Source organism: Oncorhynchus mykiss, chromosome 18 (assembly GCF_013265735.2).
Source record: "Oncorhynchus mykiss isolate Arlee chromosome 18, USDA_OmykA_1.1, whole genome shotgun sequence".
In the NCBI taxonomy this organism is placed as follows: Eukaryota; Metazoa; Chordata; class Actinopteri; order Salmoniformes; family Salmonidae; genus Oncorhynchus; species Oncorhynchus mykiss.
In genome coordinates this window covers 37,504,866-37,528,368 of record NC_048582.1, presented here as the reverse complement: position 1 = coordinate 37,528,368, position 23,503 = coordinate 37,504,866, and the positions used below count along the sequence as shown (strand labels likewise).

The window sequence follows — 23,503 nt, the reverse complement described above, 5'->3', positions numbered from 1 at the left end:
CCAAAAAAAAGCCAATTACCGATTGTTATGAAATCGTCCCAAATTTATTTTTTGTATTTTTTTTTAATAAAAAAAAATTGAAAAAAATTTAAACAATTTTTTTTTTTTTTATTTATTTATTTATTTATTTATTTATTTTTTTTTAAATCGGCCATTCCGATTAAATCGGTCGACCTCTAGTACCCACACTCATCCCCAAACTCGGATGAGGGACAGAGGCCGTGTGTGTGCCAGAGAGATAGGGGGGGCGAGACATCTCTCCGCTGTCATACAGTTTCTGTGTGCGCATGTGTGTGTGTGTGTGTGTGTGTGTGTGTGTGTGTGTGTGTGTGTGTGTGTGCGTGCGTATGTAGTGTGTGTTTGCTTGGGTGTGTATGTATCTCAGAGATCCCTGCATTACACAGTCTCTTCAAGAATTAAAAAAAAAATGATTTTGGAGTTAGTGGGTTGCAGAGTCGTCACTCACACACACACACATCGTCTGATATGTAAATGGTGACACCTGAAGGTCAGCGGTTGAACCGCCTCCTGGTGTAATGCATTCTGGGACGGGGCGGCGAGAATTTACCGTTTGGTCTCTGAGCAACTCTTGTCTGAGGTGACGCAGAATGCATTACTCCAGAAGGCGGGCTGCTCAATGGTTGCCACCATTAATTTATTTCCCCGCTCTGACCCGTTTCTGTCACATGGGAGTGTTAGAGGGGATATTGGACAGTTTTATGCAAACATAAAACAGGCGACGGCAGAGGAGGGGGGGGGGGGGTTTGTGTGCGCCACGGTTCAATGTCTTACGAGAATTGACCATCGCCCCACATCATCCCCCTCACAGTCAAGATAGCGTGTAGAGGCAGATTGAAACGGTCCTATCTGGGCCGGGCAATCTGAAGCACTGGTAAAGTAAATAGGAGGAAGATTGCCAGACATCATTGTGAGAATGAAAGTAATTTAAGGGAGAGAGGTGTATGGTTTGTTCTCCTAGGAGGGAGATAGTGCCCTTATCCAATGGTAGGTTCGGATCAAGGGTCAGTTCATCACGACACTGGCTGACAACAGTACAGGCCACTAAACATACTGCTGATAAGACACACTGCAGAAACACACCTCGTGCGCACATTACGGACCCATACAATCAAAACACACAGCCCTGGGCCTGGACAACACTCCTACACACACTGAAGAATTTTAAATGAGCAGCCTAACAACTAAAAACGAGCAGCCGGGAAACACCATGGAAACACACAAAAATGGCAAACGGATTGTTCTTTATGTATTTATAGAAACGTACGGCTAATCTTTCACTTGGTTTATTTGGGCCTATTGGTGTGTACTCTAAGTACAGTGCAGAGCGTGTGTCCTAGTTTGTGTCCCTTTTTGTCTTTCAAATTATTTCAACATTTCCAAAGAGCGCCTGTTCCACGACTAAAACCTTTAACAGTCCCTGCCACTACAAAAATAGTCTCCTAGGGGAGACACTGCAGAAGCACGCCGCAGGCGCACATTACCGGAGCATACAATCAAAACACACAACTCCCAGGGGGAGACTATTTTTGTAGTGGGGAGTCCCCAAAATCTATCCCTTTTTGACGTACAAGCTGTGCTGCTCGCTTAGTGAGGAAACGGCCTCGTTTCTTCCCTTGGCGTCGTGTGACGCTTTCAGAGGCTGGTGATTCTGCTGCAGTGATCTGGCAAGTGTTGCTGCTGGCTCAGAAAAGCTATGCGTTTTCATATTTGATGGGGCATTTTCCTCGTTTAACAGAGCTGGAGTGTCCTTGTCCTGTACATGTTTGCCTTTGTGACGAGGAGAGCAGGAAAATGGGGTAGTCCTGACAAATACAACCATGTACAACAGATGACTGTCATTCACTTTTAATTACTGTAGGGCCCAGAGTTTTTCCTCTGCATGTAACCTGACCGAGACAAACTCCAGCTCTTTGGAAAACCTCATGACCTAGTTAGTATAGGCTATAATTATGGCCTAGAATATCCTGGTCAGGTCAAATGGCCAGGGAAAAACTCTGGGCCCTAACTTTAATTCACAACACTACACCGGTATTGTCGCTGGTGGGGCTGAGGGTGGTCGGTGAATACCTAACGACCACCGCGGTGCACCCTGGGAACTGTGAGGGCGGTAAACCAAACATACCACCGCATCGGCACCAGACGGTAAACGGGTCTGTTCTTGCCCGGGAATTTTATCGCATCACGACACGAGAAGAAAGCACGTACGGTGCAAAAGTGTTTATGCTTGGGAACAGGGGATAACGTAGAGGAGAGAGAGGGAGAAGCGGTGCCCCTCTGCCGGGTCCAACGTCGGCCCATGATTCATTGCAAATGAAATGTCACCCTGGAAGGCTGTAATGTGGGGGCGGCCAGCTCCCCTGCTGTGTAATTGAATTTTACAGTCGTATAAACAACAGTCACTGAGGAGTGTGTGTGTGTGTGTTATTAATGACGTGTGTTTATGAGCGGAGGCCTCTGATGTGCCATCAGAGTGTAGAGGACCCAGCGGGACAGTAGCCGAAACAGACGGGTTTGAAACGGCAGACGTGTCACCTACTCATTCAGTGACTGCACTGACGGTCACACACACACTCACCTACTTCAGTGCCCCCATATACACACAGCAGCCCTCCGTTCCCTTCCCACCTAAACACACACACCAGTGGAGGCTGCTGAGGGGAGGATGGCTCACTGTAACGGCTGGAATGGAGCGGAGGGAATGGCATCAAACCTATGTAAGCCATGTGGTGGAAGTATCTGACACCATTCCACTCATTCCAGCCGTTACTATGAACCCGCAATCCCCAATGAAGCTGCCACCAACCTCCTGTGACACACACTGACTGAAACTATTATAAACACACACATTATGGTCAAGACGATACAAGTTTCGCAATGTTTTTTCCGTGGAAAAAATGAAAATACGAAGCAGACTGAACTCTGTGGTCCTTTAAAAACCTGCTGTATGTAAAATATTGTGTGCTATAGCTTGGAAAATAAATAAATACATGTGACTCTGGAGGGCAACGTAATGATGTTTGCAGGAGCCGATCGTGGACTACAGGAAATGGAGAGCTGAACATGCCCCCATTCACATCGACGGGCCTGTGAGGAGCGGGTCGGGAGCTTCAAGTCCCTGTGTCCACGTCAAAGGATCTATCACGGTCCACACACACCAACACAGTTTTGAAGAGGGCACAACATTGTTTTTTCCCCCTCAGGAGGCTAAAAAGGTTTGGTATGGACCCTCAGATCCTAAAAAAGTTCTACAGCTGCACCATTGAGATCATCTGGACTGGCTGCATCACCGCTTGGTATGGCAACTGCATGACATTCGACCACAAGGTGCTACAGGGGGTAGTGTGTACGGCCCAGTACATCCCTGGGAACGAACTCCCTGCCATCCAGGACCTCTATACCAGGCGGTGTCAGAGGAAGGCCCTAAAAATTGTCAAAGACTCCAGCCACCCAAGTCATAGACTGTTCTCTAAGCTACTGCACGGCAAACGTATAGGAGTGTTAAGTCTGGGACCAAAAGTCTCCTGAATAGCATCTACCCCCAAGACGTAAGGCTGCAAAACAGTTCAATAGCCAACCACATAGCAACCCGGACTTTCTGCATTGACCCTTTTTGCACTAGCTCTTTTTGCCACACACTGGACACACACACACGCTGCTGCTACTGTCTATTATCTATCCTGTTGCCTAGTCTGTAAGAACGTACATTTCCTCATACCCCTGCATATCAACTTGGTACTGGTTCCCCATCATTGGTCACTGTGTCTTTATTCCTCAAATTATTATATATACGGTTGAAGTCGGAAGTTTACATTCACTTAGGTTGGAATCATTAAAACTAGTTTTTCAACCACTCCAAATTTCTTGTTAACAAACCATAGTTTTGGCAAGTCAGTTAGGACATCTACTTTGTGCGTGGCAAGTATGTTTTCCAACAATTGTTTACAGACAGATTATTTCACTTATAATTCATTGTATCACAATTCTTGTGGGTCAGACGTTTACATACACTAAGTTGACTGTGCCTTTAAACAGCTTGGAAAATTCCAGAAAATGGTGTCATGGCTTTAGAAGCTTCTGATAGGCTAATTGACATTTCAGTCAATTGAAGGTGTCCCTGCGGATGTATTTCAAGGCCTACCTTCAAAACTCAGTGATTCTTTGCTTGACATCATTGGAAAATCAAAAGAAATCAGCCAAAAAAAGTTGTAGACATCCACAAGGTACCACGTTCATCTGTACAAACTATAGTACGCAAGTTTAAACACCATGGGACCATGCAGCCGTCATACCACTCAGGAAAGAGACGCATTCTGTCTCCTAGAGATGAACGTACTTTGGTGTGAAAAGTGCAAATCAATCTCAGAACAACAGCAAAGGACCTTGTGAAGATGCTGGAGGAAACAGGTACCATAGTATCTATATCCACAGTAAAACGAGTCCTATATCGACATAACCTGAAAGGCCGCTCAGCAAGGAAGAAGCCACTGCTCCGCCTTAAAAAAGACAGACTACGGTTTGCAACTGCACATGGGGACAAAGGTCATACCTTTTGGAGAAATGTCCTCTGGTCTGATGAAACAAAAATAGAACTGTTTGGCCAAAATGACCATCGTTATGTTTGGAGGAAAAAGGGAGAGGCTTGCAAGCCGAAGAACACCATCCCAACTGTGAAGCACAGTTGGCAGCATCATGTTGTGAGGGTGCTTTGCTGCAGGAGGGACTGGTGCACCTCACAAAATAGATGGCATCATGGGAAAAGAAAATGATGTGGATATATTGAAGCAACATCTCAAGACATCAGTCAGGAAGTTAAAGCTTGGTCGCAAATGGGTCTTCCAAATGGACAATGACCCCAAGCAAAGTTGTGGCAAAATGGCTTAAGGACAAGAAAGTCAAGGTATTGGAGTGGCCATCACAAAGCCCTGACCTCAATCCTATAGAAAATGTGTGGGCAGAACTGAAAAAGCGTGTGCGAGCAAGGAGGCCTACAAACCTGACTCAGTTACACCAGCTCTGTCAGGAGGAATGGGCCATAATTCACCCAACTTATTGTGGGAAGCGTGTGGAAGGCTACCCAAAACATTTGACCCAAGTTAAACAATTTAAAAGCAATGCTACCAAATACTAATTGAGTATGTAAACTTCTGACCCACCGGGAATGTGATGAAAGAAATGAAAGCTGAAATAAATCATTCTCTCTACTATTATTCTGACATTTCACATTCTTAAAATAAAAAGTGGTGATCCTAATGGACCTAAGACAGGGAATTTTTACTAGGATTAAATGTCAGGAATTGTGAAAAACTGAGTTTAAATGTACTTGGCTAAGGTGTATATAAATTTCCGACTTGAACTGTATATATAAATATGTATATATTTTTTTATTGTATTCTGCATGGTTGGGATTGGCCCGCAAATAAGACTTTCACTGTTAGTCTACACCTGTTGGTCACGAAACATGTGACAATTAAGGTCACGAAACATGTGACATTAAGGATGTTTCCGAAATAAGTTATATCCGCTTCGTGATTTGATTCCTTTCCACGATACTAACGAGTATCGTGATACTGGTATTGTCCTGGCCCTGATACGCACACTCACATACCACTTTACATCACATTGCAAATACAAGAACTGAATTATTCATAAACACACAACCATCTATACTCTGGACCCATATGAATGAGGCAATAACCATGGCCTATAATGAGCCAACAGCCGGCTCATATCCCATCACAGGTGGCATGTGGAGGGGAACTGTGTCCCTCTAGGCAGCCCTGGGGACAGTCTTCCGACCCTAAATAACCGCTCCAGAGGACATCACCCCGTCCCCAGGTCCTTAAAAACCACTCCTAAGGTCCCCACAAACCACAAATCCACCCTGGGGCTTTTTATCTCAAAGGGACTTCACCATCTGCATCTAAAGCTGGGATAGGCTACCCAGTCCCCACAGGGAAGGCTGTTCCGGGATCAGTTTTATCCCCCAGGGTGTGAGTGTTAGGGAGCATTCAACACCTTTATCACCAGCTACAGCTCAGCAGTTTACCAGCCCGGCCCGCGGCCTGTCTGTCAGTCCGGCTGCCGCCTCGTAAAACCACTGGGGATTTATACACCACGCTATAACACCGGCCAAATGAAAATGATGACACCGGGCGGAGAGGGGGGGGGGCTGGTGTTTCAGAGCTGGATGAGCAGTGGTGTGTGCGTCTCTGTCTGAGTGCGGGAGGTAGGGCTGGGCGATATATCAAATTATTTCCATTAATTAAAATATCTATGTTTTAGCACGATGTTCCAAATGTCTGTCGTAAGAATCAAGGTTAATGTTGTTTCGTTTTGAGAGAGAGTTCTCTTTTTTTGGACTTGTGTCTGCACAAAAGGAGCAAAGGAGACCAATCACCTCCCCCTGCCACTCACAACAACAACAACGACGAAAGATACCTTCTTCCTCTCTGACAACATGCAGTTTAAACTCGATATTTGGTCCTCCAGAACCAGTCATATGAACAGCGAAATGCTCAGACATTATTTTACTGTAATAGACAAGCACTTCCTCGTTGTAACGATACCCTTTTATTGTCTCATCTCCCAACATATAGATCAGAGCAGACCCTCCTAAAACAAAAAAGTATCAATGAACATGATTGTGGGAAATTAATGCTCAGTTTATGTCGCGGGCGGCATTGCGGTACCACGTACCCGCTAGCAGCATTTTAGCCACAGGCTCATGTGCTAGTTTTCTAGTCTGTGTTTTAGAAATGTGCAATGAGCATAAAAAAAAGACACAAAACAGGAACTGGCAACTATTTCTTATTCTGAGAAATAAGCATCCTCTTATCTAGGTAAACCACTTGATTTCAAATCTTAAAGTGAACAGGCTGCTGTTCAAACAGTTGGAGGCGGACAGGAGGGTGTGTTCCTAACAGTTCTGTCTTGTTAACAAGCAAATAGATCCAAGTTGGCTAGACTTGAAATATAAAGATTAGCTGGCTACTCACTCGCACGTGGGCTTGTGCTTCAGAGATTGTTTATGAGACCCGTGTTCATTTTCTATAATGTCTGCAAGTGGATGTGCATTGTGTGTGTGGTTCTGGTTCAATTTGTAAAAAGATAAATCATGGATTTTCATAAAACAGACCAGAAAGCCAGATCAGTGATTAATACAAAAAAGCAGGTTAAACTATTTGGATAAAATAACTCAACTATTAGTGGGTCTTATGGTTGTGGAAGTTTATCTTTAGCCCAGGTATAATTTTACTTGCAGTGTATTGACCTTTTAAGCTTAAAAAATGATCAAGATATAGATTGTGAATCGCTCATAAATTTGATTTTTAGGCCATATTGCCCAGCCCTATGAAGGAGAGACTGTAAACTAAGTGAAGGCATGAAGTCTGTCAGTGAGTATATGTGTTGGGACTGTAATGTCTAAAGTCATGTCTGTCATGAGGGGCGGCAGGTAGCAGGTAAAACATTGGGCCAGTAACGGAAAAGTTGCTAGATCGAATCCCCAAGCTGACAAGGTAAAAATCTGTCATTCTGCCCCTGAGCATGGCAGTTAACCCACTGATCCAAGGCTGTCCTTGTAATAAAGAATTTGTTCTTAACTGACTTGCCTAGTTAAATAAAGGTTCGATTAAAAATTCATTTAAAAAGAATCCGTGTACGTGTGGATTTAGAGGGGTAACAACAGTTACGTGTACGTGTGGATTTAGAGTGGTAACAACAGTTACGTGTACGTGTGGATTTAGAGTGGTAACAACAGTTACGTGTACGTGTGGATTTAGAGGGGTAACAACAGTTACGTGTACGTGTGGATTTAGAGGGGTAACAACAGTTACGTGTACGTGTGGATTTAGAGGGGTAACAACAGTTACGTGTACGTGTGGATTTAGAGGGGTAACAACAGTTACGTGTACGTGTGGATTTAGAGGGGTAACAACAGTTACGTGTACGTGTGGATTTAGAGTGGTAACAACAGTTACGTGTACGTGTGGATTTAGAGTGGTAACAACAGTTACGTGTACGTGTGGATTTAGAGTGGTAACAACAGTTACGTGTACGTGTGGATTTAGAGTGGTAACAACAGTTACGTGTACGTGTGGATTTAGAGTGGTAACAACAGTTACGTGTACGTGTGGATTTAGAGGGGTAACAACAGTTACGTGTACGTGTGGATTTAGAGGGGTAACAACAGTTACGTGTACGTGTGGATTTAGAGTGGTAACAACAGTTACGTGTACGTGTGGATTTAGAGTGGTAACAACAGTTACGTGTACGTGTGGATTTAGAGTGGTAACAACAGTTACGTGTACGTGTGGATTTAGAGTGGTAACAGTTACGTGTACGTGTGGATTTAGAGTGGTAACAACAGTTACGTGTACGTGTGGATTTAGAGTGGTAACAACAGTTACGTGTACGTGTGGATTTAGAGGGGTAACAACAGTTACGTGTACGTGTGGATTTAGAGTGGTAACAACAGTTACGTGTACGTGTGGATTTAGAGTGGTAACAACAGTTACGTGTACGTGTGGATTTAGAGTGGTAACAGTTATGTGTACGTGTGGATTTAGAGTGGTAACAGTTATGTGTACGTGTGGATTTAGAGTGGTAACAACAGTTACGTGTACGTGTGGATTTAGAGTGGTAACAACAGTTACGTGTACGTGTGGATTTAGAGTGGTAACAACAGTTACGTGTACGTGTGGATTTAGAGTGGTAACAACAGTTACGTGTACGTGTGGATTTAGAGGGGTAACAACAGTTACGTGTACGTGTGGATTTAGAGTGGTAACAACAGTTACGTGTACGTGAATGAATGTTTGACAGGCACAAGCTACTCTGGTTACATATCTGGGAGTCCATGTGTTTTTCAAAGTGAAATGACAAACCGAGTTCATCACTGTGTGTAGTGTGGGTGTGTGTCCCTGGCACAGCAGGAGCGACAGTGTGTGTCCGAGTCTCTTCCCCCCCCCCCCCCCCCCCGCTGACTATGACCTTCCCTCCGAGCAGGGTGTTCTCTCTAACTCCCCCCCCCCCCCCCCCTCCCTATACTTCTAGAGTAGTTCTCTATTTCTCTGAGGGTCACTGGGGTTCCGTGATCTTGGGAGAGGAGTGTTGAGTTCATGAACACTCCATCCATCCATCCGACACCCAGCCAGGAACTAGTTCAAACACTGACATAGAGGGGCCGAGCAACCCATTCCCAGCTCCACTGAGGCACGCACCCGGTCCAATATGATGGATGATGAGGGGAAATAACTCATTCAACAGTAGATTTACACTAATGGATGACAGGTATTCAGTGTCAGCCTCCACAACAGTGAACAGAGACGAACAAAGAAAGAAAGGGTGTCAGACATTTGCATGTGAGAGTGTGTGAGGATGTTCCCCATGTTCTGCTAAGCCATCGGAGAGAGAATGTGCATTTTAGCATACACAACCCCACCACACAGATCCCCCACCACACAGATCCCCCACCACACAGATCCCCCACCACACATACACTTGACTTACCTCATTCCCTCTCGAGGCTAATCTGAATCAGACTGTGTGTGAGACTAGACTAGGAGGCCAGGGGCTCTGCGGGGACATTGATAGTGTGCACTCTGTAGGGAGGGAGGAGACATTTAACACCCCCTCCTGGCTGTGTATGCCCCTCTAGCCCCCCGAGGGAGGTGACCTTCAGGGACCGGCTGCTGACTGGAGTCAACACCAGACACAGGGGGCATCAGGGGAAGGAAGATAAAGAGTGGCAGGGAGGTTAAAAGGAGAGGTGGTGGCAAAGAGAACAGGGGAAGACGGGAGAGGGAAAACAAAGTGAGAGAGGGGAGGAGAACATAGAAGAGGAAAAGAGAAGAAAGAGGAAAGAGGAGAAAGACTTGAGCAGAGAAGGTTGCTCTAGCCGATTACGTTGATAGCATAGCACCTAAGGTGTTCAGCATCTCCCTCTCCGTCCCTTCCCTCCAGCTCTCTCTCAGTGTGACAGTGGACCCACATTAACCCTAAGGCTTGGCAGGAGCGCCATATACCACACTGCGCTGGAAATGTCACGGATAACATCCCCTTCAGTGTGTCAAGCGTGTGTGTGTGTGTGTGTGTGTGTGTGTGTGTGTGTGTGTGTGTGTGTGTGTGTATGACAAAGAGACAGAAACAGATGGATAGAGTTAAGGACAGATTGTGAATGTGAGTCAGGAAGTGTGGGCGGAAGCCAGAGTCTGTGCACGCACATGTGCCATTGTGTTTGTGAGTAATATGCATGTGTGTATCTGTGCCATCTTTTTGTATGTGTGCGAGTTGTCCATCTCGGTGGGTGGGTGTGTGTGTGTGTGTGTGTGAGTATATGTGTGCGTGAACATAGGAGAGACGCAGGTGTCTGTGGAAATGTCATCCATTTTCTTTGGGGTGGGGTTAGGTGACAAATGACAACAAAATGAGGCGTCAGAGCGGTGCCAGGGCAAGCTGGCAGAGCAGCCTTCCTATACAAGGGGGCTGAGAGAGAAAACCCATTGCAGGCTAGCAGAGCTGTGAATACAGAGACCCAGACGTAGTCTGGCAACACACTCACAGATACATCACACACCCTACATTTCAATACTTCCCCTCTCTATTGGTGGTTAGTTAGAAGCAGGAGTGCCAGGTTAAGACAACGGGATTGATATTACACAGACAGGCTGTTAGGAGTTATATCCAATCTGATTCTAGACCAGTTTTAACCAACTGATATTGTTGCATCAGGACAGCTAAGGTGACTCTGGGTCAGTCAGTAGGCATCCTCAGCTCACCTCTCTCTGCAGTGCGTGGAAGGGTTGTGTGTGGCGTGTTGGACCAACGGTTCTCAGGACAACGTGCGCCAAGAGTCTAGCCCCTTCCTTCTCTCCCTTCATCTCCTCTTCCTCCCGGGTGAAGGAAGGCAAAGGAGAGTCTGTGCCAAGCCATTTCAAGATCCTCGGTGTGTGCGTGTGCGCATGCATGCGTTAGCGGTGAGCCGTCTCGATGGCCTGGCTAAATAAATACATCAGATGCTTGAGTAAGAAGCGTGGGTTGTGTCTCCCGCCAGAGCGTGAATTATTGAAACTGAGCGCAGAGAGACAGTGAACATTAGTGGGCGTGAGGTAGGGAGGGGAGGTCTCCACCCGCCTCCGCTTTCCAACAGATGGGCGAGGATGGCACCACGCCAGGGGAGGACCAGAGAGAGAAAGAGCGATGGGGTTGGGAAAAATGCAAGAGAAACGTGGTGAAGGAGATGGAGAGAGAGCAGAGAAAGTGCCCAAGAGAGCGAGAGAGGTAAAGCGAGGACAAGGAGGCGAGGGAGTGACAGAGGGCCAGAGCTATAAAACATACTTCCACTCTCCAGTGCCAGCCCATAACGGTGTCTCTGGCCTCGCAGAATGTACGCCCGTTAACCTGACTCACCCTGTCGCCCTCTGCCTTATGGACCCTACAGCAGAGAAGCAAAAGAGAAGGAGTAAAGATGGTGGGGCTAAGAGTGAAGAGTGAGTGGGACCAGTGGAGAGGAAAGAGGGGATGTGAGAGAAGGACAGGGAAGAGGAGATAGAGATACCCGAAAGGGAGGATGAAGGGGGTACAGTATAAGAGAGGGACTAGGAGAGATGGGACAGGGAAGAGATAGAGATACCAGAAAGGAAGGATGAAAGAGGTACAGTATGAGAGAGGGACAGGGAAGAAGAGATAGAGATACCAGAAAGGGAGGATGAAGGGGGTACAGTATAAGAGAGGGACTAGGAGAGATGGGACAGGGAAGAGGAGATAGAGATACCAGAAAGGAAGAACGAAGGAGGTACAGTATGAGAGAGGGACTAGGAGAGATGGGACAGGGAAGAGGAGGTAGAGATACCAAAGAGGGAGGATGCATGAGGTGGAGTATGAGAGAGGGACAAGGACAGAGGTGTTTGAGGAAGTCAGCAGTACAGTAGACATGAAGTGTGCACTCTTAGGGAGTACTCTAGGGAATGTGAGTGTGTAAGTGGATAAGCCTCCAGCTGGACAGCAGAGTATATGAAACACAGATAATGACAGGAGGAGCTGCTTCAGGCATTGTCTCTGTAATTATAGAGAAGTCAGTTACTGTACACCAGCTAGCCTTAAAACAAGAAAACCACAAGCAAGCGCTCACAGATGCGCACGCAACCACTAGCACACACGCGCTAGCTCACACACGCACTAGCACATTTTGAGGTGAAATATGAATAAGTGATAGTGTTTCAGAGCGCCACAAACCACGTGGTGAGGGTCGAGGGAGGAGGGCTACAGCTTAGACAGGTGCCTTCCCTTCCCTGGAGACCAGGGCTGTATCTCAAACCGACACACTGAGCACGCGATCCCTCAATATGCGCGTTCACCAGTCATCGCAAACGCTAGTTGTCGAGTCATCGAGCGCTCCACTGTGCCCTTCAGAAGCCTCTTTAGCGAGTGGGCATGCTATGCCGACTCGGCGCCCTTGGCAGCAACTTCTTCCCATTAATCTTAGCATGTTACCTAGCAACAACAAATCATTATTATGTCACCCTCAAAATATAGTCAGAATTTATCAAGAAATCCATAATTCATTTTGAAGTTTAATTTTGAGATCTTAGCAGCACGATTGGACATCTAGCTAAGGTGTTTAGGTGTATTTCCAATGTTTGATCATGTACACAAAAACCTATCCTTGCTAGCTAAGCCAGTCACTTCATACGAAATGAAAGCGAGCCAACTAGCTAGTGCGCCACTAAATGCAATGCTCCTTCCATAAGCAAGCTAGCTAGCTACTGTAGTATCATTTTATCACAATTAACACGTTTTAACGAAGCACCAAACAACCTGCTCTGTCAGTACAGCAGTACTGCTGCGCTGTGCGTTTAGCTGACCCAACGTTATGATTTGTGCTTTGGAAACACGCTGAAGTACCGACTGTCTGCTGGGAACATGTCTACAACTTCATCAGCAAGCTGTCAAACTACTGTAAACAAGTGACAAGTTATATTCTGTTTATCAGTGCAGTGCCCAACATCCTTAACTAGCGCTAGCAAAAAAATCCATCCCTGTGTTTGAAATTAGCTACAACAAGCTAAAACCAGCTGATGAAATCACTGGCAACCAATATACTTGCACATATTTTATTTTTTAGAATTGTGACCAACCGGCTTGATCTTATGTAGCAACATTTAAAATGATGTTTTTTCAAAAGTAGAGACTCAGAGCTAGAAATAGTATATCATACACTAAAGTTGAGGAACAATGAGAAAGTCTCACTTTTGATAAAATGGCCCTTGAATGTTTTGGTAAACCTACTGGAAAGCTCTTCTTTGTCTACACCCATTCAGCCTTGTTCACACCCTCTTAAGCCTTATCCCCACCCATCTCTTTAAGGATTCACATGTGAGGCCATGTACTAAACAACCAAATATTAAAAGTAAAGGCTGGTTTATACTATGGGTTAGGGATGCACAATATATCAGTGAACATATCGGAATCGGCTGATATTAGCTAAAAATGCCAACATCGGTATCGGCCCGATGTCTAGTTTAACGCTGATGTTAAAAACCGATGTCAAAGCTACCGCGCATACCTTTATAACGTAGGTACATGACGTAATGATACCACGTAAAATGTTGCACTACACATACAACACAGCATTCCTAACCTAGCCCACAATGTATGCCGTGTGGATCGAGCAGTCAACAAGTCAAGTAGTCATTTGAAAGAGTAAGTAAAAGTTCAGCGAGACAACGCAAAGGCGAAATCCATTAATGCAATTCATTGCCCCTGACAATCAACTGTTCTCTGTCGTGGGTGATGTTGGCTTTCGCCTACTGGTCGAGCACCGGTACACACTACCAAGTGCGCTATTTTTCCAGATGTTGCCCTACCGGAGTTACACATTAATAGCGTCACTGCTATTAACTTCACGACATGCATACTATGGAACGCCGTTTGGGTCTTTGCGTGACAAAAAAGATATTAGCACTGTCAAAGCTGTACAAAAAAGTCTGCAAACAAGCAAAGACCGGCCTCGAACATTGTGTTTACAATATCGCATTGGTAATAAAGTATCATTTGCTCGACCACAACTTCTGGAGTAGCTAGCTTAAGCTTGGTACCTAGCTAGCACTAATACAACCAGCCAGAAAACAATGACCAGTAGAAACTGCAGTCGTTTTCATTATTATTAGCAATGATTTAGGAATCCTTGTGATTAAGTTGCCACTTGTTGTTCGCCTATTGAAATTGAACTTCAGTTCATGAAAATAAATAGCTAGCCAGCTACTTAACCCTGTTGCCCAAAGCTAACGTTATTAGCAGCCAGCTAGCTTCATCTGGTTAGTGAGGCTTGACCGGACCCATTTATGTGTTGTGAAGCTAGCCACAATAAGGATTAGACACAATAGTGGAATTTGCCGTTTGCCTTCTAAATAAAAGTATGTAATTGGCAGTAATGTAAATGAATACAAATAAATAAAATTATGGCATAATTATATTAAGGCTAACCTCCAAGTCCACTATTGTGGATAATCCCTATTGTGGCAAGCTTCACATAGATGGGTCCAACCACCCTTAATCAAATAAGAACGGTCTTATAAATTAGGGTTATTTTAGATGACACCTAGCTATATAGTTAACTAGCTAACTATAGCTAATGAAACCGATAATGTTGTTTTGCTATGTTTTTGTGGAAGAACATTGTTTGCATCCAATGGCTAGCTAGCTTTTTTTTATGACAAGCACTGTAGTTGCACGAGACAACTTTACCAGCATCATAACATACGTATCGATGAATCGTTGTGACATATGAAATACGAGTGATAGTAATTACACATTGATTACACCATGTAAAAATGTATAAACGCATTAAATTATTATGTGATGTGCAGTCATATTCAAGTTCTGATTGGTCAAAACAGCTTATTTGACAGGTCAAAGACCCAATTGGCGTTCCATAGAAATCCTGGTTGAGAATGAAACGACTGAACAACGAAACAGCATAGCAAGTAAGTGAAAGAAATAGGTTTTGATTGTTTTACTGGTAAATGGGGACATATGTAAATGCCAAAAAAATAACTTTATTTAACTAGGCAAGTCAGTTAAGAACAAATTCTTATTTAAAAATGACGGCTCGGACAACACTGGGCCAATTATGCGCCGACCTATGGGACTCCCAATCACGGCCGGATGTGATACAGTCTGGATTCGAACCAGGGACTGTAGTGACACCTCTTGCACTGAGATGCAGTGCCTTAGACCGCTGAGTCCATGTGTGTATGTTAACTATTTAACTGTACTAGAATGCTTAAAAGGCCACTAAAATTTGAAATATCGGTTATTGTTCTGGATATCGGTATCGGCGTGTTTTTGTGAATTTATTGTCAAATTGTCAAATTGTCTGTTCGTAAATTCAGAGCGTTTTGCTCTCGGAGCGCACACTGGACGCTCTGGCCGAGGAGTAGGGTTGAGCCGAGCGTTCCGACCTAACAACAGTAGTCAAGCACCCAAGTTATTAACTGGCTAATGTTGGCTAGCTTGCTAGCTACTTCCAGACAAATGAGAGAACACCTCACTCTGACCATTTTACTCGCCCTGGCAGAGCTGGTTAGGCTGTTTTTATGTTATCCAGAGCATTGTTGACTGCAACTGTGCTGCTGGCAACAATTGAGTTCCTCTTTTTTGCCATCGTTTACAGACACCGGCCATATTCAACGGGTGTTGAGCATTCGTAAATTTGTCAGTTAGTAATTCTGCGCTCTGGGACACTCAGACGAGAGTGCTCTAAAGTCAGAGTAGATAACCAGAGCGAATTTACCAGCTACTTCTATCAACAGTTGTTGCAGTGACCTCATGAACATTCTATTGAAATGGTTACTTGCATAGTGGAGTCTTGTTTAGATATGAACCATAATCCCAACTCATAACATTACTACCCTGCATGAATCTGCAGGTAGCTAACCAACAAGTTCAATGTTAGCAAGCTAACATTAGGCTAGAACTAGCAATGCAAATGGCACAAATACTATAACTACACAGATCATACATGTAACGTTAGTTAGCTAACAGTACACTAACTTCAAATGAAAACGACTTTCTGACCAAATTCGAAACGTGTAATATCTGAAAATGTAGCTAGCTAGACTATCTTACATAGATAGACACTACTCCCTCTCAGTCACGGATGCCATGGTTGCTCTGAGTTTGAAGATGTAATCCGGAGACAAGTGTTTTATACAACAGCCTTCTTTCTTTGTTCTCTCTTTTCGACTCCGTCTACATGTTTGAAATCAAACCCCAGAATTTTCTCCATCTCCTGAGCTATCATACTCTAATTCCACTGATTTCAAAAATCAGTCCCCCAGTAAGTAGAGAGCAACAGTTATGCAGTTCTACTATGTGATACCTTTCAAAAAAGGCCACATTAGAAAGGATGACCTACACATACTGAGCAGCTCATGTTATAGACAGAAGCATGCTACATGTCAGACCAATTCGAACTCATCTCTCGGCATGTCCAGCCCATCCATTGTCTCAGCCAATCATGGCTAACGGGAAGGTTGCTGACTTTATCTGTGGCTAAACCAACCAGGCTCGTAATTTCATAATTTTATTCGTATTTACAGATGGCATACAAGTTTGTTATTAAGTCACATGAAAGTCCACGTTCCAGAAGGCATTTCTGCCAAAAAACACATTTTGATCAAAAATAGCTTGCCTATTTTCCTGAAACTAGTCCCAATTTTGGAATATTGATAAGTGGCAGTTGGGACGTCGAGTGCACATCTTCTCAGTGCTCATTTTGGCCAAAACACTTGCAGACTCGAGTGATCACTATCAAACACAACAGCAAGTGGCCACTTGATTAAGGGCTTAGGGGCCTAGTGTTTGGTTTGACATTCAGCCCAGCTTTACTGTTCAGCACATTACATTGCATCAATCCCTCCTCCCTTACACACAACAACACAGACAAAGGAAACAAGGTGTGTGTGCGAGAGAGTGTGTGTAGCTACGTATCGTATCATGCCCTTCCCTCTCACACACAAAACCCCCGTCTTTCTTTCTCTCCTTCTACACGCACGGGCACACACACCTAATCACAGAAGGGCGTGCAGCAGCTCTAGCCAGTGTATCATCAGCTCTGCACTGCTCCACAGAACACAGTCTCTCTCTTTACACCCTATCAGTACCTCCTCAGGCCTCTACTCAATAATACTGAGCAGCGCACACACACAAGGAAGCGCAATTACTCCCAAATCTAAATAAGATACAGGACACACAAGAGAAAGTACTCAAATACACTGTCGAAAAACATTTTAAAACAGTAAGCAAAAAAGCCTCTCGCGCATAGAAACACCTTTTGCCCCCCCCCCCCCCCACACACACACACCGTTATGGTGTGTAAAATGAAATACTAGAATAGGCTGATGTGTGTTTGTCTGTGTGTGTCTGTGTGTGTGTGTGGATTCCGAGCCTAATTCCTCAGTTTAGTGGAGCGTTATGGCTGATCAATAGTGCTTGTGCTGTATGGCCTGTGGGAGTGCGAGAGTGCTTGGGCAGTGCTGGCCGTGCATATTCACGCCATTAACACTGAATAGAGCAGTACTCCACTGGGGCTGCCACTGATGGGCAATGACAGGGCCAATCTCCCACTAGAGTCCCAATGAGGCTAGAGCGCTCTCTCTACCAATATGCTATCTCCCCTCTCTCTCGATCTGTCTCTCGCCCTCTCTCGCTCTCTGCCCCTCTCTCTCTGGGTTTCTGTTAGCCTCTCTCACATCCTCTATTACTCACTCAAAACTCCCTGTAAAACACACAAATAATGCATAACTTCCTGGAACAGGTATTAAGCTCACACATTCACACACACACACTCATACTGTATATTCTAACAGGAAAGTCCAAGCAAGTCAGCCCTGAGGGACTCTTCTCATTAAAGCAGTAACACTTTATTCTCAGTGTCTCACTCTCTCTCGCCCAGTCTCTCTCGCCCATTTTCAAAAAGACACAAGATGGGCTGCGAAAGCTGATGGCAGACACCAGTCGTTCTCTCTGCTAAGACCGTCTGAACCACTGGCTGTGAGGATGAGCCAGAATCTCTAGTCCTGCGTCAGAGCACTCACAGCGCCCACTGCCTTAACACTGGCCCAAGGGTGTGTGTATGTTAGTTGGCCATGAACTGCCCACGTGCCACATCCTTAACACAGCAATTCACTACAGTCATCAATATTACAAATGCTGTCTTGTTGAATACAATGACTACCTGAGGACAGTGCAGTGCCTGACTCATCCTATTCATAAAATTGTTTCACCCACTTCCCTTCACAATGTTGCCTGCCTCAAACATGATTACAGGTTGTCGATGAAATGTCTCCAACAGCCAGACAGAACTGGTTCAGGTCAAAAACAGAACATTTCTGCACGGTGATTACCACAAAAACAAAGTCCCCAGCCCCGCATTTGTTTCCACCCTCCATACATCCGTCACTCTTTTCTTCTATCGTTCCCTCACTCACTTTACATAACTCCTTCCTTCCATCCATCCCGCTTTTTTTCTTACCTTCACAGCTGCTGTGACCCTCCTCGTAACCCGCTGAACAGCTGCACTTCCCGATGGGCACCAGCCACTCCCCCTCAGCGCTGCAGTGCATCCTGGGAGGGCTGTCCGTGTCAACCTCAGAGTTGTTGACGCAGGCTCCCCTGACTTCCACGAGTGTGGCGAACGCTGCCTCCGCAACCGTATCAGAAAACACAGCCAGGTTCTGCACCGTGGCCAGGCAGCGCTTGTAGTACACCCGCACCGCCACCAGGGCCACGCATGCCCCCACATCCTGGAACGCCAGGTGGAACCCTTTCCGGTTCAGGTGTCCGATCTCCCGCACCTCCGTGTTGAGCTTCATCTTTCTCTCGCCCAGGTCGCCCTGCGTGAAGCTCTCGTCGGCAGCGATGGTGTCAATCTTGGTATAGCGTTCCTCGCGGGTCACCCGGCCCAGGTCTTTGTCCGACTCCACGTAGAGCAGGTTGAAGGTCTCCTTGCAGGTGCCTGCCACGCCCGGGATGCTGTTGCAGTCGCGTAGCGTGAACTGCAGCTCCACGAAGATGCGCTGGCCGCCGCGCCGCGCCACCCAGCCCGTCTGCAGCCAGTTGTTCTGCAACGCCGGCTCCATCACGTTACACACCTGGTAGGTCCTGATGGGCTTGTACTTCTCATCCACGCCACTGATCTCCTCCCACTGGGGAGATGGTGAGGAAAGGGATAGAGAGATGAGAGAGGAAGAGAGATATTTAGAGAGGGTGAGAGTTAACCTTTTTGGGATAGGGGGCAGCATTTTCACTTTTGGATGGATAGCGTGCCCAGAGTGAACTGCCTCCTACTCTGTCCCAGATGCTAATTATTATTAGCATATTATTATTATTGGATAGAAAACACTGAAGTTTCTGAAACTGTTTGAATGATGTCTGAGTATAACAGAACTCATATGGCAGGCGAAAACCTGAGAAAAATTCAACCAGGATGTGGGATATTTGAGGTTTGTAGTTTTTCAAAGCTTGGCCTACCGAATACACAGTGTCTATGGAGTCAAGTTGCACTTCCTACGGCTTCCAATAGATGTCAACCGTCTTTAGAAACTGGTTTGAGGATTCTACTATAAAGAAGGGGCTCATGATACCTGTTTAAGTCAGTGGTCTGGTAGAGTGTCTCAGGCTCGCGCTCCCGACAGAGTTAGCTCTTGTTCCAGTGCTTTTCTTCAGACATAGGAATTCTCCGGTTGGAAGCTTATTGATGTTTTATGTTAAAAACATCCTAAAGATTGATTCCATACATCGTTTGACTTGTTTTCTACAACCTGTAACGGAACTTTTCGGGTTCATGTCTGGACGAAGTGCTCGCTCCTCATGAAGATGGATTACTGGGCTGAACCCGCTTACAACAAGTGGCTATTTGGACATAAATGATGGACTTTATGGAACAAATCAGTCATTTATTGTCAAACTGGGAGTCCTGGGAGTGCCTTCTGAGGAAGATCATCAAAGGTAAGTGAATATTTAGAGTGTTATTTCTAACTTCTGTTGACCCAAATGGCGGATATTTCTCTGGCTGGATTGGGCTCTGAGCGCCGTTCTCAGATTATGCTTTTTCCGCAAAGTTCTTTTGAAATCTGACACAGCGGGCGCATTAAGGAGAAGTCTCCGTAATTCTGTGAATAACAGTTGTGTCTTTTATCAATGTTAATTATGAGTATTTCTGCAAAATCACCAGATGTTTTGGAATCAAAAACATTACTGCACGTAACACGCCAATATAAACTGAGAGTTTTGGATATAAATATGCACATTATCGAACAAAACATACATGTATTGTGTAACATGATGTCCTATGAGTGTCATCTGATGAAGATCAAAGGTTAATGATTAATTTGATCTATATTTCTGCTTTTTGTGACTCCTATCTTTGGCTGGAAAATGGCTGTGTGTTTTTTTGATTTGGCTATGACCTAACATCCTATTGTGATTTATGTTATATGTTGTGATTTTCCCTGTAAAGCATTTATTTTTAAAATCGGACACGATGGGTAGATTAAGAAGATGTTTATCTTTCATTTGCTGTATTGGCCTTGTTAATGTGTGATTTATATATTTCAAAAAAATACTTTTGAATTTCACGCGCTGCCTTTTCAGCGGAATGTTGTCGAGAAAGGATAAAAGGGGATTGAGAAGCCAGAAAAAAATAAAGAAAATAAGAGACCGACAGAGACATATATACAGTTGAAGTCAGAAGATTACATACACTTATGTTGGAGTCATTAAAACTCGTTTTTCAACCACTCCACAAATGTCTTGTTAACAAACTATAGTGTTGGCAAGTCGGTTAGGACATCTACTTTGTGCATGATACAAGTATATTTTCCAACAATTGTTTACAGACTATTTCACTTAGAATTCACTGCATCACAATTCCAGTGGGTCAGAAGTTTACATACACTAAGTTGACTGTGCCTTTGGAAAATTCCAGGGGCGGCAGGGTAGCCTAGTGGTTAGAGCGTTGGACTAGTAACGGAAGGTTGCAAGTTCAAATCCCCGAGCAAGGTACAAGGTACAAATCTGTCGTTCTGCCCCTAACAGGCAGTTAACCCACTGTTCCTAGGCCATCATTGACAATAAAAATGTGTTCTTAACTGACTTGCCTAGTTAAATAAAGGTCAAATAAAAAAATGATGGCTTTAGAAGCTTCTGATAGGCTAATTGACATCATTTGAGTCAATTCGAGGTGTACCTGTTGACTCAGTGAAAATGGGAAAATCAAAAGAAATCAGCCAAGACCTTTTTTTTTTTTTTTTTTTTTTTTTTTAAGCCCTACACAAGTCTGGTTCATCCTTGGGAGCAATTTCCAAATGCCTGAAGGTGCCAAGTTCATCTGTACAATCCAAAGTACGCAAGTATAAACACCATGGGACCACGCAGCCATCATACCGCTCAGGAAGGAGATGCGTTCTGTCTCCTAGAGATGAACGTACTTTGGTGCAAAAAGTGAAAATCAATCCCAGAACAGCAAAGGACCTTGTGAAGATGCTGGAGGAAACCGGTACAAAAGTATCTATATCCACAGTAAAACGAGTCCTATATCGACATAATCTTAAAGGCCGCTCAGCAAGGAAGAAGCCACTGCTCCAAAACCTCCATAAAAAAGCCAGACTATGGTTTGCAACTGCACATGGGACAAAGATCGTACCTTTTGGAGAAATGTCCTCTGGTCTGATGAAACAAAAATAGAACTGTTTGTCCATAATGACCATCGTTATGTTTGGAAAAAAAGGGGGAGGCTTGCAAGCCGAAGAACACCATCTCAACCGTGACGCACAGGGGTGGCAGCATCATGTTGTGGGGGTGCTTTGCTACAGGAGGGACTGGTGTACTTCACAAAATAGATGGCATCATGAGGAAAGAATATTATGTGGATATATTGAAAGAAGATCTCAAGACATCAGTCAGGAAGTTAAAGCTTGGTTGCAAATGGGTCTTCCAAATGGACAATGACGCCAAGCATACTTCCAAAGTTGTGGCAAAATGGCTTAAGGACAAGAAAGTCAAGGTATTGGAGTGGCCATCACAAAGCCCTGACCTCAATCCTATAGGACATTTGTGGGCAGAACTGAAAAAGCGTGTGTGAGCAAGGAAGCCTACAAACCTGACTCAGTTACACCAGCTCTGTCAGGAGGAGCGGGCCAAAATTCACCAAACTTATTGTGGGAAGCTTGTGGAAGGCTACCTGAAACGTTTGACCCAAGTTAAATAATTTAAAGGCAATGCTACCAAATACTAATTGAGTGTGTGTAAACTTCTGACCCACTCGGAATGTGATGAAATAAATAAAAGCTGAAATAAATAATTCCCTCTACTATTATTCTGACATTTCACATTCTTAAAATAAAGTGGTGATCCTAACATACATAAGACGGAATTGTTACTAGGATTAAATGTCAGGAATTGTGAAAAACTGAGTTTAAATGTATTTGGCTAAGATGTCTTCAACTGTGTATACATTGGGAAGTCCTACAGTTGACCCACAACAAATTGGGAGTTGTTGTGGGTCAACTGTATGACATTATCATCCAGACAGAGGGTAAATATCACGTGTGGGTTTGTGCCTGCAGAGACTGGCACTAGGGTTCTGTACTCGTGAAGCAAGAGAAAGACTAAATGATCCTCCAGAGTGTGTGTTAATGTGCCTCCACTCTCCACAGACAAAACCACACATGATATTGAGGAGCAAATGAGCCCCCAGTGTGTGTGCGCGTGCCTCTCTCTCTCACAACAGAGAGACAAGACAACAGAGAGAAAGACAAACTACAGTGGCGGGGGCCTCCACAGAGACTATAGAGCTGTAAAGCAGCTCACAGCTGCCCACTGACACTATGGGGAGGGAAAATGCAAATGGCTGCCACGTCCAGAATTAACTGGGTAAATAAAGAACAGATTGCAGGAGACGTGCCCACATGGCCGTCATCATTTTGGACTGCAGGTAAAACCGACTCACCGTGTGTGCTGAGTGAGCAACGCTGCAGCTCTGCTAAACGCCCTAGTGGGACTGCATTAGCTAGCCAAACAACTGAACATGTTGAAATATATTATCGAAAAATGCCCTTCTGTATTGTGTAATGTTTAATTGACATCACAAGAGTCAGGACATGTTCCTGGTTAGGTCACAGGGTCACAAACTCCTGGCTATGTATTCATTAAGGTTCTCATAGTAGGAGTGCTGATCTAGGATCAGTTTTGCCTTATAAATCACAAATGAATAAGAGGCAAGATGCTTTGGGAACATGTGCCTGTGCTGAAGGGCTATGCTCCTCACACCACTCTGCCTCCCACCATTTTGGGCACATTCACGGTTTCATCGGCACACACAAATACATAGCCTGTGTATCACACCGAGTTGTAGGAAATATAGTAAGTGTTAAATTAGTTTCGGTAAAGAAATATTATGTTTATGTCTGACTTATACCAA

The 23,503-nt window shown here is 44.7% G+C and overlaps 1 protein-coding gene across 1 annotated transcript in view; it reads right to left on the bottom strand.

Moving 5' to 3' along the window:
• Nucleotides 1-23,503, bottom strand: part of LOC110496810 (ephrin type-A receptor 7) — a 255,051-nt gene that overhangs the window by 192,473 nt on the left and 39,075 nt on the right. The window contains exon 3 of the mRNA XM_036952654.1: nucleotides 18,557-19,229. Within this exon, the coding sequence (XP_036808549.1) occupies nucleotides 18,557-19,229 (673 nt within the window). The remainder of the gene's footprint in view (nucleotides 1-18,556; nucleotides 19,230-23,503) is intronic.